The 17,031-nt window shown below is 37.1% G+C and overlaps 1 protein-coding gene across 3 annotated transcripts in view; it reads left to right on the top strand.

The window, feature by feature from the left end:
• RARB (retinoic acid receptor beta) overlaps positions 1 to 17,031 on the top strand; it is a 724,031-nt gene that overhangs the window by 330,677 nt on the left and 376,323 nt on the right. For all 3 annotated transcript variants that reach the window (XM_026006400.2, XM_026006399.2, XM_072726687.1), the window contains one exon: positions 348 to 804. In XM_026006400.2, the coding sequence (XP_025862185.1) occupies positions 627 to 804 (178 nt within the window). In that variant the 5' untranslated portion in view covers positions 348 to 626. The remainder of the gene's footprint in view (positions 1 to 347; positions 805 to 17,031) is intronic.

The raw sequence follows: 17,031 nt of genomic DNA, 5'->3' as shown, positions 1-17,031 counted from the left end.
CTCACAAAAACTTAAGTGCCATGGAGAAAACTTAAAGCAGGATGAGGAATATGGAGAAAGATTACCCCAGAGTGAGGGGACATGGCTATTTAATATAGGATAGTTGTGGCTATTGTGAAATTATTTGTATATTTGATTCTATATTAGAATATAAGAACTTAAGAATAGTCAATATAGGGGAATAGCCAGGAGAGCTAGATTAATACCTGAGATTTTTCATATAATTTGATAAAGAAGAAGATATTTTTAACTTGTGATATTTATTTGTTTATTATTTATTTATTTACTTATTTATTTATTTATTTTATTTATTTATTATCTATCACTCTATTTTTTTTCCCTTACAGAATTAGCAGCTCTGAATCATTAAAGTGATAGCATTTCCCAGCCTTAAACTGAGACGCTCAACAAAAAAGGCATCCTTCTTGTAAATCAACACAACAAGATGAGAAGTGGAGAAATCATGCTGAGAAGAAGCAAGGTCATATGTTGAACTGTTTTGCCTTTTGTCCAGAAGACAGCTCAGACTCAATCCTTGCCCCATATTTACCTCCCTCACTTTGGTTCAAGACCTGAAGTGATGTGTTCCAGCCCCAGAGCACCTTTCATCCTGTGAGGCCTGAAACATGACCACCAGTAGCCACGCATGTCCCGTCCCGGCAGTGAATGGACACATGACTCACTATCCAGCTGCACCCTACCCATTGCTCTTTCCACCAGTCATTGGAGGACTTTCCCTGCCTCCCCTCCATGGCCTTCACGGCCACCCTCCTCCAAGTGGATGCAGTACCCCGTCACCTGCAAGTAAGTACCACTGCAATTTGGTCTTTTCTCTTGGTTGGCTGGCTTAATGGATGTCAGAAAACAAGGTGGTTCATATCCCTGGGTAAGTTTTCATTTTGGGGGGTATTGGTTTCTCTTGGTCTGCAATTGTACTTTTAGTTCTATTGCAGAAATCTAATTTGAAACCTGACAAATGATGTGTTTTAGAATATGGTCCATTCAAAACTCTGTTTTATTTTGCTCCATTTCTTAAAATGTAAACCTAAAAAAGTAATCAGCAGATATGTATGACTAACATTCCTGAAGAAATTGGCCGCTTGATAAATAATGCGGACAGAGGATTAGAAGATGATTCCATAAAAATCACTTAACAATAATGCTGGACTTAACATCAATTTTGGTTGTGAGGTCTTCTTTGAATCTCTAACTCTGCTCCTGGGTATAGATAGTATCTTTAATTGTTTAATTCATATCACGTAAGCTTTTGTGAGTGTCTTCATTCACTTTTGGTTCTGTACTAAGCTGTTCCTTACCTCTGCTCTTAACTGGAATGTTGGGTATAAAGTATTATAAGATAAAAATAGAGTTAGAATTGTTCAAGACTGATACGACTTACTTATAGAAAACATACATATTATGTGATTTTTTTAAGGCCTGCCTATTTCCGCACAAGCTGTGGTTAGCCAGTGAGCTCTTTCGCCTTTGGGAAATAGGTTGGCCATATGACACCTGGAGGTGATAAAGCACATTTATCCCATGGGGATGCATCAGGGTGCCATAGTGCCTTCTCCAGACTCTTTCACAGCTCAACAATAACTTTTGAGAGCTCTGTCTGGTGATTATTTCAAATTTTACTGCTCTTTAAGGAGTTCTTACCAGTATTGGCTTGGTACTTAAGAGATTTTCTTTTGAAGTATTACCTTAATTGTTTTGATATTTTGGTCTTTGTGCCTTAACTTCTTCTTCCCACTATGTTGTTAGCTCACTGGGAACAGGAAGTTTGCTCCACCTAACTTGTATTCCTCAGCAAATGGTAGGGTGCCTTCAGAACTAGTAGGATGTTTAGGTGTCTGGGTGTTTGGGAAGATGTTTGGATGGATGGACAGACGGACAGAGAGATGGAATGAATTTTACTACAGGGATGCTGATTGCAATCACAGTGATTATCATGCCTGATATATACTAACTGGTTTTCCTTCCTGGTATGACCTGATCATAATTCTTCCCTTCTGTGTTTTGGATTTCTGACCAGAATATGTGATCAGTAAAGTCTTTGAAATTGCTTAATAACATTCTCCCATGCTTCTCAAGTTCAAATGGAAAGTCGATACAGCCAAAGTGGTTTCTTGGCTGTCAGGAGAAGTAGAAAAAGAGCCTGTATTCAAAATATCTTGCTGACCCACGTGCCAGTTCAAACCCTGTTCACTCAACATGCAAATGATAAAATGAAGTTACTTTCAGCTAACACACGAAGCAGTCTGACAACATGATTGTTAAAGCTATTAAAATTTCACCCAGAAGCGCCTGTATCCAATTCCATAGGTCAGCCAACCTAATGGATAGCACATTTGAATGTATTTCTTTCCTCAGATCACAACTATATTTTGTAGATGTAGCCAAGGAGTTAAGGCAGTATTATTCCCATCCTGAATGATGTAATCTTGCATATGGCAAGCCCTTAGGCAGCTGTAGACCCGAGGTCCCAGCAACTTTGGGCTACTTTAGGTGCTTATTAGTAAGATCTTTGTGCTGAATTAGCATTCATGAACACTTGAACACACTTTCAATATACAGATCCCTCACCCATCTGCTTGCAGATATTTTTAGGTCTAAGAATTCTATAGAGCAGTGCTTGGCAAACTACAGCCTGTGGGCCAAATCCAGCCTGCCATCTGTTTTTATAAATAAAGTTTTATTGGAACCCAGCCACACTCATTTGTTTACATATTGTCTATGGCTACTTTCATGCTACAGTGTTAGACCCAGGATAGCCCACAAATCCTAAAATATTTACTCTCTTGCCCTTTACAGAAAAAAATTTCTGACCCATGCCATGGAGATAAGAAGTCAAGTCATCCCAAATGTAATCAGGCTCTGTTCTCTAAGTGGTGATGTTTGATCTTCTAATTCCTTACGCTATTCTGAGTCTCAGTAGCTAGGCCTATACCTGAATGAACTGGGCTATATAATACCTAAGGCTCTACTCCATTCACCTCTAAATAAAAGGTTTGTTTGTTTGTTTGTTTGTTTGTTTGTTTGTTTGTTTGTTTTCATTTCACAGTTACTAATAAGGCACAGAGACTGTCACTACCAGGTTGAACTGTAATGCAGTTGTCATTGTTCTAGATCAGAGTTGATCAAATGATGGCAATTTTATATGATCCAACCTATAGGAGAGGTTTTGCAGTTCAGAAGAGGGAGGATAAGTAATTACAGTTTTTTTTTTTTGAGGACCTTGGGGAGAAGGTGCTGAGTAACTACACATTGAAAAATGACTGGAGAAGTGGCAGAAAAAGGATGAAGAACTGAAAATTCAGGCTGGAAACATTGAAATTGGCTAACTTTATATGCTGGCTAATATCTTATTTTATTATTTCTTGCTACAGACAAAGTACATGAAAGCTGCTCAGATGAAAATCATTAAAAGAAGCTGCTGTTAATATGCAAGCTGTTAGTTGGCCCTTGAACAGGGAGTTGTCTTTGTCTTTGTTATAGTCTGAGGTTTAGAAAGACCAGGAACAAGGGTAAGGTCTTAAAAGTTAAATGTAGACTTTCTCTTGGCTAAAATTAACCATCAAATTTTATTCATGTATTGAGGTTATTTAGGGAGGTAGCTGAATTCTATAAAATCTCAATAACTAGCAGAACACATGCTTGGGTGGAAAAGCCAGCTAATCTGGAATGGGTGTTGGGAATGACTCCATAAAGAGGGTCATGTCATTGAACTATGGGATTTGCTGATGTTTCTTTCCTAATCCATACACATCCAGATCCTGTAGTTTAGCCAAAAAGAATAAATTCTGCTACCCCTGTAACAAGGTTCTTTCAGCACCATGGAATTACAAGGCCAAGAACCTTCTACCTCAAAATCTAGTGAGAACAATTTCTGTAGCAGCTACTGATACTACCCCCCATTCCTGACACTTCTCACCATTCACTTCTGATTCTCTGGTCAGCCTGTTCTCCCAGATGACAGCTTGAAATTTGTACATTAACCTCTTCCTTCAGGTAATACACATATCCCATTCCCACATATAAAAAGTCCTTGACCTGCCATCTCATTTACGGTCATTAAACCTCTCTAAAGTTTTCTTACATCAACTATAAACAATTTTTATTTAAAGAATAGTCTTCTATAGTAATCGTATTCAAATCTTTTAAAGATAAAGATGAGGTATGAACTTGAAAGAAAAGTTGTTCCAATAAAGGGGTAAATTCAGATAATCTCCAAGGCCTTTACAACTGTACCAGGTGAGGATTCTATATATGGCAGTTCTGATTTTCTCCTTGTCTTCATGCCCTTTGCAGCCAAACATCCCATCTTTCTTTGGTGTGTGTCAATGGTGAACTCTGTTCTGTAGCATGGAGCACTTGGCCATTGGTATGACCATTCATGACAACTCACAATTATGAGTGAAAGATGTGACCGCTTTCCAGAAATCTGCTCTCCAGACCTTTATAACATAAAGGAAAATAAATATTTGCAGGGGAGAGGTGGATTTAAACATTTTCTATGTGTGTATGTCCTTGTCTTTGAATTCTGACTTAAATCTCTATACTGTAGAGTCTCTATGAGATTAGAAATCTGGAGACATGTAAGAAAAGAGGAAGTTGAGATAAGTAATAAGAAAAACTATCATGTATTGAGCATCAGTATATAATCCACTGAGCATTTAATGTATGCCATTCTTAATCTTTTTAATAGCCTCCTAATACCACTGCTAAACCATTAGTAACAGTCCCATTTTGCAGATGAAGACTGTGAGGCTTAGAAAAAGCAAAGAGCAATTACAGCTGGTTCATGTTGGTGCCAGATTCCAAGGCCAAATCTTGGAGCCCCTAAGTGAATATTTTTCCCAATGTGTTGGGTAACGAGGCCAATTTAACTGCTCAGCTAATCCCACAACTCCACCATGGCTGTCTCTTTGCCATGATGCTTCAGAGAGTCTTTGGAAATGAAGGACATTTAAAGGAATTCACAACCTCTTTAGTTCCATCCATTACTGTGGAAGCAGATATTGTTTTTCATCCACTTGAGGCATTGAGGGTGGGCCCCATTGTTAGGAAGTCACTAACATTGTTAGGAAGTCTCTGTCCTAAAGGCAGAGATCCTGTCACCTCCAGGCAAGCATGACTCCCCACAGGAGGAAAGCCTGATATACTATGCCAGGGAATGCTCAAAATTGAATGTTCCAGAGCTCTCTGTGAAAATTGGACAACTGTCTGTCTGTCTCTCTTTATGGTTCCTTTCATGGCTGCTTGTTCTGTTTTATTGCCACACATGTGCTTTTTTATAGGTTGTTGTAAGCTGGAAAATATTATTAACAGTGTTGGCTTCAGAGACTGTCTCAAAATGATCTCCGTTTAACTCTACAATCTTAAAATGAGAGTTCTTTTCCTTCTTTAATGATCAGAAAGTGCTCTCCTGTCAAAATCACAAAATAGGGTATTGACTTAAAAAAAAAATCAACAGCCTTTTGGAGAGACAGACTGAGAGTCTCAGAGTTACCAATGACAGGACATAAACTGAATATTATTTCTATCTCTTGTCTTAAGCTAAGAGAAGCCATGTATATGCAGCTTGTCTAAAGCAGTGTATGTGGCCAAACTGGAATTCATGTTGGGTCTTTAAGACAACTGGCCCATAGGTGTTGATCATGTTTTGAATACATGCAGATTGATAGTAACTAAAACCAACTTGTTAATTCCTATTGTCCAGCACTCTTTGCTTTATACTCTTGTCTTCTTTCTACTGTAAGTTGTATTTGTCCTTTTTTTTTTTTTTTTTTTTGTATTTGTCCTTAAACATACACAATGACCCCACTGGACAGGGATCATTTCTAGTTTTAAGATGTCTGGAGCTTAGTATATTATTGGTATTCAGCGAATATAATAATATGGTCCACATGCATGTATTTGTCACATTTTTTAAAAGATTTTATTTATTTATTCATGAGACACACACAGAGAGAGAGAGAGAGAGAGAGAGAGAGGCAGAGATATAGGCAGAAGGAGAAGCAGACTCCCTATGGGGAGCATGATGTGGGATGGAGTCTCAGGACCCTGGGATCATGCACTGAGCCAAAGACAGACATTCAACCACTGAGCCACCCAGGTGTCCCATTTACCTTTTTTTGAAGCCAGATAAAACTAAGTTAAAGTAAGAGAAACTTGTTAGGAATTCCAGTAAACTGAGTATAACAGTTTTGCTCATTTTTCTCTCTTTGGTCATTGAGGATCTCTGAATTTCTGAGGCTTATGGAAGTCAAAGACTTTTACCTGGATGCTTTATAAATAGTTTAAGTCTTTGGCATGATCAGACACTTTCAGTGGTCTTGTGTAGGCCTACAGCCTCATATACAGCATGTAAGAGTCTATTCCTTAAAGGTGGACAGGTATTGATTACTGGAAGGCAGTGCCTCTCTTCCCCAATAATAAAGGAATCTTTGTGTCTTCTTCTTGATGTCTTTACAATTTCTCCAGACTCTGGTTGAGTACAACATGTAATCCTTTGAATAGTTCTAATGAGGAGCTGGGTTCATTCTGTTTGTTGAACTTTACCCCAAAGGGATCAAGAATATGTGAACATGAATTAGAAACAGAAAGATTATTGTTCAATTTCATCAAATTAACTACAATGCCCAAAGGAGAATCTCAACTCTGGAAGTGTGTTCTTGAATAGAAATAGGCTTTCAGTCTAAAGAGACAATTGTAAAAACAGGAATGGATTTTCCTCTGACTTACTTTTGCCAATGACTATTCCTACGGAGAGCATGATTGAAAGTATACCAAAAAAAAGAAGACTCAAAATGGAGAGAAGAGAGAGATTGGTGGTTTAGACGTAATATTAGGTTCCTTTAGATACTCTGTTTATTAGATAAACAGAGACATTTTAAAGGAGAATTTTTGACCTTAGGAAGATGAACTTCTGAAAATAGCCATAACAGCTCTGAGTTGGCTATGAGATATGAGACTTTCCATGTGTTCCAAATTTCTGTACTGATGAAATCATCAATCTGCAGCTCCTGTACATTTCAGATGAATTATTTTGGTCCTAATGATGAAAAACTCATTCATATAACCTTGAGTGATAGGAGATTAACCTCCATACAAGGTAGATGAATATGAGGACAGGTAAAATTGCCACCAGATGGCTGCCCTCTGGGCCATCTTCAGGATATATCTCAAGCAGTACCACAGAAGCTCTGGTGATTTATGCTGTGTTATCAAAGTGATACTGCCCCCTATTATGTCTTTTTTCTCTATTTTCTATTTTGGATCCCTCAAACAGTTGAATGGTTTTTGGTAGTTTATTTATTTTAATTATTTTTTAAAGATTTTATTTATGTTTCATGAGAGACACAGAGAGAGGCAGAGACACAGGCAGAGGGAGAAGCAGGCTCCCAGAGGGAGCCTGCTGCAGGACTCGATCCCAGGACCCCGGGATCACGACCTGAGCCAAAGAAAGGCAGATGCTCAAACACTGAGCCACCCAGGTGCCCCTGTTTTTAGGAATTTAAATGAACAAGAGAGAGGGAGAGAAGGAGGAAGGGAATGTGGGAAGGAAGAAAGGAAAGAAGGAAGGAGGAAAAGATAGACAGGAGAAAGAGACATTCTGGCCCTATTATGTTCCCTCCATGCCACCTCCAAGAACTTGAGGCTGCTGAACCAACCAACAGCCAGTGGTACCATCAGCACTCTTGCTTTTTTCACTTTCCATGAGAATAAGGATTAAAAGAGCTGTCATCTGTTTAGTGTGCTACATACATTACCTCTATCTGCCATCCGGAAAAGAGAAATAGAGGAAGACTAAGATAACCAACTTTCCTAAAATTGCTCAGGCAAAAATGATGGAATTGCGTTTCAGTTCTTCTTGCTCTGGCCAGTCATCTTTTCACACCTGTATGTTAGATGTGGATGTTGAGGTGATACAAAGGTTTTAAAAAGATTCTGTCTTTAAGGATCTGGCACTCCTATGGGGAAATCATAATAGCCTAAAATAATTTGGATCTCAAACTCTGATTGTTCTCTATTCTTTAAGGCCTTGATTTTATAAAGCTTATAACACCCCTCCCACCCACATACCCACTATGCATATGGTAATTTACATGTCCTGTTCTGCTGTCTTCAGTAATTTTCATAGCTTTCCCTCCTTTACTCATCTGTTAACTTGATGCCTGGCATACAGGGAAAACTCATTTAAGGTTCACAGAATGACCAAATCTATGGTTCTTGCTGATGGGTGACTTTGACAATTTGCAAGTGTGCTTTTGGATGTCACCATGATTGGCAACACTATAGGCATTTAGGGGATAAGGGCTGGGAGGCTGAATGTCTTGCACTATGCACGAGAGTTGCAAATAATACAGAATTATTTCATGTCCTCCTTGACTTCCCATTGTCCCATCAGACATTCATGTTAAGAACACTCCCCCCCAAATAAATTATGATTAACTGAACTTACCTATAACTCCATTTTACATATAAACTCAAAATACTATGTGCTTTTATTATACCGTGAATTATTTAGAACTATAATTGCTGTGTAGATGGAGAGTTGGCTGATCTTTATTTTGTTTGGAATGTTCCTAAGAGTCATTTACAATTTCAGATTACAATGTCACCACTGACTAACCCATACCACATGTTTTTATCAGTCTGCATTTGTAGGTAAAATATTCACTGTAATTCTGCACAATAATCATCTTACTGCTTCTTTATTCCTGAGGATTTATACATTGAAATACTTATTATTTTATTACAACTTACTTTCTTTGAATTCATTCTTTATATTGCAGTGAAGGCCATATATTGATTTCTTTGAAATTATATGTATAGGTGGGCTATATTATCCATGACTGTCATTTTAAGATAGTAAAGCAGATGTTATAAAATATGTTACTAAAAGAAGTATTACATTCAGTATCTTGAAGATTGCTGGAATGATAGGATGGATGGATGGATGGATGGATGGATGGATGGATGGGTGAGTGAAGAATAGTTAACAGTGTCAACTAAACTGTTTGGAACTTAAATATTTCAGCTGTTGAAAGAAAGTCAATAAGGGTCATAGATAGGAAAAAATTTGTGAAACCAAATCTGATGTTCATGTCAGGCATGGGGCAGTGATATGGCATGGGGAAGTTATATGCAGAAGACCTGTGGAAAGTGTTTAAAGTTTCCCATCTTGGAAGGCATGTGGGGTTGGCAAGGAGCCATCCAGCCCTTGCCCCTGTTTCTTGATGTGTAAACAGTGTCTCCAAGGTATACAGGAGGGAATCAAATGTTTTCTTATTCATGAATTTACTCTTTCAATATTTATTTGACACATATGCGTTAAGTATTGAAATAGGCACCTTTGAGTCTCTCTGATGGTTTACTGGGTAAATTTATCAGAGTAATTGGTTCTTGTGTGTCATGTCAGAGTCTGTCACCAAAAAATGCTCAGTATCACTCATCATCAGGAAAATGCAAATCAAAACAATGAACTATCACCTCACACCTGTCAGAATAGCTAAAGTAAAAAACATAAGAAATAACAAGGATCCATGAGGATGTGGAGAAAAAGGGATGCTTGTGCAGGGTGGTGGGAATGCAAACTGGTGTAGCTACTGTGGGAAAACAGTATGGAGCTCTCTCAAAATTTTAAGAAGAAAATTACCCATAATCCAGTAATTCCACTACTGGGTACTTACCCAAAGAAAATGAAAACACTAATGCGGAAAGATATATGCACCCCTATGTTTATTGCAGCATTATTTACAATAGTCAAGATGTGAAAGCAACCCAAGTGTCCATATATAGATGAATGGATAAAGATGTAGTATGTATGTACACATGTGCACACACACAGGAATATTATTCAGCTGTGAGAAAGAATGCTTGCCATTAGCAACAAAATGGATGGATCTAGAGGATATAATACTAAGTGAAGTAAGTCAGAGAAAGACAAATATTATTTCACTCACATGTGGAATTTAAGAAACAAAAAAACAAACAGACTCTTAAATATAGAAAACAAACTGGTGGTTGTTAGAAAGTGGATGGGATGCATGAAATAGGTAAATGAGGTTAAGAATACACTTATTGTGATGAGCACAGAGTACTGTATAGAGTTTTTGAATCATTATATCATGTTATATAATCATTATGCTGTACACATAAAATAATGTAATACTGTATTAATTATACTTGCATTAAAAAATCCACTTCCAATGATACATCATTTTAGGATTTACCAGGACAAACGTACGGAACTGTTCTAGATTGAGTTTGCATATCCCAAAAGATGCTGAAGTCTTAACCCCCATTATGCATGAATGTAACTTTACTTAGAATCTTCTCAGATGATCATGTTAAGATGAAGTCATTAGGGTGGGTCCTAATCAAGTATAACTGTGTCCTTATGAAAAGGGGAAATTTGGACACAAAAATAGAGATACAGGGAGAGTGCCATGTAAGGGTTGGAGTTATGCTTCTACAATGCAAGGACCACTAAAGATTGCCAGCAAATGAATAGAAATAGGGGAGTGGCATGGAAAAGATATTCCCTCATAGTCCTCAGATGGAAGCAAGCCTTCCATGTACTTTGGTTTGGGACTTCTCGTATCCAGAGCTATTTGTGGTACTTTGTTATAGTGGTCCTGGGAAACTAACTAATCAGGACTCTAATTCGAAATTATACCTTCCTACTACTGAAGGAGGAAAAATCGTGCTTTTGGTCTCCCCCCACCCCCCCATCTGAAAGTATCTAGTAATTTAGCTATTTTTCGCATAATTTTATGCTCACAATGACCTCTTCTGCAATATGTGGCTGCTTTGGCTTGGAATAATGAATAATACTTCAGGAAAGTATTTTTTTTTTCCTTTCCTTTCCAAGCCAATCTCCCTTGATTCTGATGGCTACAAGTCCATGGTCATAAATCACAATGGTCAAATTTTTTTTAATGAATATGTCTTTATTTCTCTGGCTTTATTTTGGTCTTATCCTTGGATACTAAATTTATACTCCCTTTCTTGACCTTCACATGTCTTTAATATCTATTTTACTCTTAATTTTAAACCATTTGCCTCATGACTCTGCAGGGTTACTCATCACTATTGTATTGGAGCCTGTAGAATTCTCCAGAAGAGTCATCCATTTAACAAAATCATATTTCAGGGGCACCTAGGTGGCTCAGTGAGTTAAGTGTCTGCCTTTGGCTCAGGTCATGATTTTAGGGTTCTCGGATTGAGCCCTGTATCAGGCTCCCTGTTCAGTTGGGAGTCTGCTTCTCCCTCTGCTGCTCCCCCTGCTTGTGCTCTCTCCCTGTCTTTCAAATAAATAAATAAAATCTTTATAAAAAACAAAACCAAAACAAATTCATATTTCAAGTTGCAGTCCCTGGGGGTTTATTGGTGGCTGTGATCTTACTATAATTATTGGTCATTGATTATCTCAAACATCATTATTGGTTCATCTGACAGCCCTGGGCACTTGGGCATTCTTCCTTTAATACTGTGTTCCTCTTTTTTAATACTCAGACCTAGTTTTGTCATATGGTTAGTTCTGTTTGTTTCCTGGTCTTTACATCGATTCCCATTACTTCTCTGTATCTGGGATTTTTTTTTAGTTACTTATGGCCAAAAGCCTTTTAAAATATTTTGGAAGCCAACTGAAGTTGTACCATGTATAAACTTAACGATTCTGGGCCTCACTAAACCTTTGTTTGGTTACCTTCACCCTCTGTAAAGTGGGTGCCTAGGCCATTGTTTTCTTATATAATAAGATAATTTAATAATATGAAAATCTGCATATATAAGGTTACTTTTTTTTTCAGTTTGCTAAAATCTCAAAAAGTCATCATATTGATGGAAATGTCCCCTTTCTAATGAGAATGCATATATTGTTAATTTAGTGTTGAGGTGTTTTATCAAATATCTGTTAGTTTTGCAGATGTTCCGACAAAACAAAATTTCTAGGGAGTTCTGGGACCAAGGACAGAAGTTATCTGTAGCCCTGTGGGCACTAATGACAGTAGCAAGTTATGTAGCCATTGCTTTGTGGTGGGCTACAAAATGTGGCACTGGTGAGAGGTACTGCCTCCATATTGCCTTTAACCTTGGGGAATTTACAAAGACAAATGTACTAATTAGGAAAGCTTCATCCCGTTGAACCAAAAATGGTATTCATGTAGATAATTTTGGGGGATGGAGGAGGATGTTTAAAAATGGGGGAGTTACTATTTTCAACCCCCAAATTGGGTCCTTGAACATAGTTGAACCTCTGTACATCATTTTCCTCAGCTTGTGAAATAAGGGTAATAACAGTACCTTCAAAGGGTCACAGTGAGATGGCTGTTAGTTAAGGCATGGAAGCGTCTACTAGCACTGTCCAGCTACCAGTGCTTACACTGTTTATAATAGGGCTGTAACAGTAAAAACCAAATCAGTAGTAGCAATCATTGTTATCAATGCTCTGCATTCAAAATCTGGCCACTCAGAGAAGCAAACACCTGTGCTGTCTTAGGACTGACATTCTGATGATTGCTTCCAAAATATAAAGGTTGTTCTACACACACAGGTACTTTTCTGTATTTCTTAGAAGTCCATATTAGGCATGTAGAAGTTTTCACTTTCCAGAATTTGTACCCTACAAGATTTTCCTTTCAGCCAGAATTCTCCAGAGGGTGATTTTACACTTGGGTATTGGAAAGGACTCTCTTTCATCAGTAACCATGGCCTGTTTAATAATTTTGTACTTATCACCGAGGCCACATCCAAGAAGTACACATGTATTTGGGTTCTCTTTCACAGATGAGCTCCTCTCAGAGTCAGAGAACGTAAGCAAAAGCTGAACCTTCCTGACCTCTTAGGGCCTGCAGGCTCTGCAGGTCACTTTGTTTCTATAGACCATCTCAAATAATGCTTGCTTGAATTTCAGTGATGTGTATAATAATGCACATTTCTCAAGCATTATGGTTTTGCTTCTACTAATACCAAGCTACTCTAATATTTAATGGTTGTGAAATTGGCCAATCCAAAAATAAGTACTTAGAGGAAAAAGTTATCTTGATATTTCATACAAGTGAATAGAGCTTTAATAATGACCACATAGTTCAAAAGAAAGCTACTCTTCAGCATTTTATCAGAATGGCTTAAAGGAATATTTGACAAAACAAGGATTAGGGATTTCTTTGAGTTCTGATGGAAATCTCTGAATTAGGAAGTGGTCTTCATATCATCCTTGACTCTTGTTCTGACCTCCTATAGAAAGTTTTGGGATTTCTTTCTTCTTCCACAAAAAATCTTATTCCAGAACCAAAGCCAAAAAAAAAAAATCAAAAGATGCATGTAGCACTATCAATAATACTGTTTTGTTCAGTTCTGAATCCCATAATGGGTTAAGTATATGCATATTGCTGCAAAGGTTAACATGTTCTTTTTTTTTAAGATTTTGTTTATTTAAAAAATAAAAATAAAAAGATGTTGTTTATTTATTCATGAGAGACACAGAGAGAGAGGCAGAGATGTAGGCAGAGGGAGAAGCAGGCTCCCCGCAAGGAGCCCCAAGTGAGACTCAATCTAGACCCCAGGATCATGCCCTGAGCCAAAGGCAGATGCTCAACCACTGAACCACCCAGGCGTCCCAGTTAACATGTTCTTTAGTACTTGCCACAATTTCTTAATCCCTGCTTTGAGGACAGAAAGCAACGATATATGTCTGGTATTTGGGCAAACAGAGAAGTGCTATGGAATAACAGAAGAAGATAAGGCTTGACACTGGGAATCCACCACTTCCATTGCAAACACAATGGTCAAAGACAGAATGTAAATAATATGTAAAAAACTTGTCCAATACAGAAAAATAGGCAAATAATTCAAACCAAAAATATATAATAGATTTCATTCTACTCAAAAAGAATTCAAATACACCGTATCAACTTCACATTAGTAATAAAGATGTATAATTCAAGACCAAATGCAATGCCTTTTTATAGCCATAAAAGTTACATGAATTAAGTGTGGTGACAATACCAAGTGTTGGAGAGAATGTCAATCAACAGATACTCTGAGATATATTACTGGTGAGAGCCTAAATTACTATCATCTTCTTGGAAATGGCTCACATTATCCTATAAAATTGAATATTCAGATTTCCTACTATTGAGCAGTTTGTCTTCTAGGTAACTATCCTAGAAAAACTCTTTAATATGAATACTAGGATTTATGTTTAAGAAAGTTTATAGTAGCACTGTTTGTAAATTGTAAAAAATTAGATACCAGCCAAATATTTATGAACAGATAAATGCAAAAATAAATGGTGGCATGGTCGCTAAATTCAGTAGTACCCATCACTGAAAATGAAGTCATAGCAACAACATGGATAGATCATAAAAACATAGTGTTGAGTTGAACAAATTTTTTGGCTTTATATAAGATTGTAATATTTTTTATAAATTCAAGAGAAATAGTGGTTAGAGAAATATATGTAATAAAGCTGTGCATTAAGGAGTCAAGGGAAAAAAAAAAAAAGGAGTCAAGGGAATAATAAAGACCAAATTCAAGGTAATATATACCTCCGAGAGGTTAAACAGAATAGATAAGTAAGTGGATGGGATAGAGAAGGAGCACATGGGTGTGTGCAGCAGAAGTTATAGAGTTCTAATTATTAAATATTTATTAGTATGTTTTATAACACATGCACACGTTAGGTTTATTTTTGTAGTTATTAAAGGTACATCAAAAAGATAAACTATGATTGTATCTACTATGTGCTAGAACTAGAAGACAGGAAAAATGGCAGTAGCCTGAAGCAGGAAATTCACATACTGAAAGAAAGGGAAATGGCCAGTGAAAATATTTTTTTAAAATTTCTGTCTTAAAAGTAATTGTACAAAAGCAAATTTAAAAGAAAAATGCAAATTAAGATTTTATTTCTTACTTAGAAACCAAAGATTTAAAAGAATGATCCCATTGTTATTCAGGCTACAGAGAACAGCATACTCAGTGCAGCCTTGATAGGGAGAATGAAAATTGATACATCCTTTCTATGGAATAATTTTACAGTAAATGACAAGGGCCTTAAAATATTCATACTGACGGCTTTGCATTTTTGCTCCTGTGAATTTATTTGTGAGAAGTAAATGTTTTAGTGTGCTTGGGAAAACAGATATTAGCACAGACTTGTTTATTTTTTTAAAAAAGCTGGAGACAACCTTCCTTGCTAATAAAATGTGACTGATTATAATAGAGAATGAAAATAATAAGCAGACTGTTAGAATTTTGATGGAGAAGCGAATATATTGACATGAAAATGCTCAGTGGAAAACACAAGTTACAGAACTAATAGAACGAAGTCTTAACTATTAAAAACTAAGATATTCAAAATATTTAATATTCTTTATCTTAGATATATATTGTGTATATTTGGGGGTGTTTTTGTGAGTTTAAGACAGAGACTGGGGAAAATACTCATAGTTTTTATTTCTGGATCATGGAACTATCCATAATGTTTACTTTATCTGTATTCAGGGGTCATGCTTACCCTAATCACCTCACTGTTCAGTGCTTGGCCCCTCATAGTAGACACTCACTGAATGCCTCTTGTGTGCATGAATGCATTGAATAATAGCTTCTGGAATTAACTAAAATAAAAGAAGGGACACTTTTCATTGTGTTAATTCAGTTAAATTTAACTGAAACAAATATCCTACCTCCATTAGTATCCTTATATTTGAAGTATCCCATTAAAGGTGTTCATGCCTGATTCCATTTCATTTCCAAGGAATTAACCTTTCAGAGGGACATTTGCACTTTGGAATAGTAACTTTTAAGCTGAGGTCCTGACTTCACTGAGACTCTGGTAGAATTTCCAAGGAAATATCTTAGGGTACGAAATTTATTCTCTCGACTTCTTCAAAGATTGTACCATATGGCATCCATATACTCTACCCATGCTCAAGGCCTCTTCTGTGCTAATAGACTCTAGATAGATTATAAATGTTATTAGCATCACTATGTATAAAAATCATAATTAACCTATGAGAAACTATATATATGTTATCTCATTTTTTTCACAATAAATTAACTCATTTATATCCTATTTCATTTGGGGAAAATTTTTTCATGACAACTTATAAAAATTATATATATAATTTTAAAAAATTATAAAGGAGTTTATTTGGGGAAGGGGAAAATAAATATTAGGAAAATGGGTGGAAACCATCTTGAGGCTAGTGTGTTAAAATGTGTCCTGTGAGGTAGATAATAAACATTGCTCAGACAACCTAAAAGCCAGTCCCAAGTAGAGGGTCCCCACAGTCATATAGTTGATAGAATTCGTAAAATGAAGTCACCTGGCCATCTAAAGAAGCACAGATGACTGAATCATGAAGCACATCCCAAAGACACAGTAAATCCAACTCTGTATATGTGTGCTTGTGTTTTTAATAACATCCCTCAATGTAGGCCAAATTAATCATTCCAAACCTCATTCGGTGAAAGCAGGTCCCTGCGGGAGTCCCAAACAATGTCTCCAGGTACACAGCTCTCTCACAATCCAAACTTAATCCAAAAATAAATATTAGAGTGTCAAGATAAATAAATGGTCTTCATAGCCTTCAGGCAGTTCTCCATAAAAACTGTTTTCCTCAGCGAAGGATTTTTGTGAGCATTGAGAAGCCATGAATTTGAGGTTATACTCCCTTGACAGGGACCAAGGAGCCCAAGGCCTGCCTGGCCCATAGGAACAGGGTTTTCCCTCACAGAACAATTTTGAATCTATGCCAAAGGGCATCAGATCATGGAAAATGGAGAGCAGCACATTTAGAAGCATAGATCTTGAAGTCAGAAAAACCTCCGTGTGACCCAGCTGTAAGATCCTTGGATAAATCAGCACCCCTAGGACTGTCCTCTTGGCATTGCTATGTCCAAATTTTATCTGCCTGGAAGTAGGGCCGCATTAGGACTGAGTGAAAGAATGCTTGGAGGTGCCCTACATAGAGCTTCAGTCAGGCCTGATTTGTCCCTCAGCATGGGATATTTATA

This window comes from Vulpes vulpes, chromosome 11 (assembly GCF_048418805.1).
Source record: "Vulpes vulpes isolate BD-2025 chromosome 11, VulVul3, whole genome shotgun sequence".
NCBI classification, from domain to species: domain Eukaryota; kingdom Metazoa; phylum Chordata; class Mammalia; order Carnivora; family Canidae; genus Vulpes; species Vulpes vulpes.
Note: the sequence above shows the minus strand (reverse complement) of the source record. Positions and strands in the feature narration are given on the sequence as shown.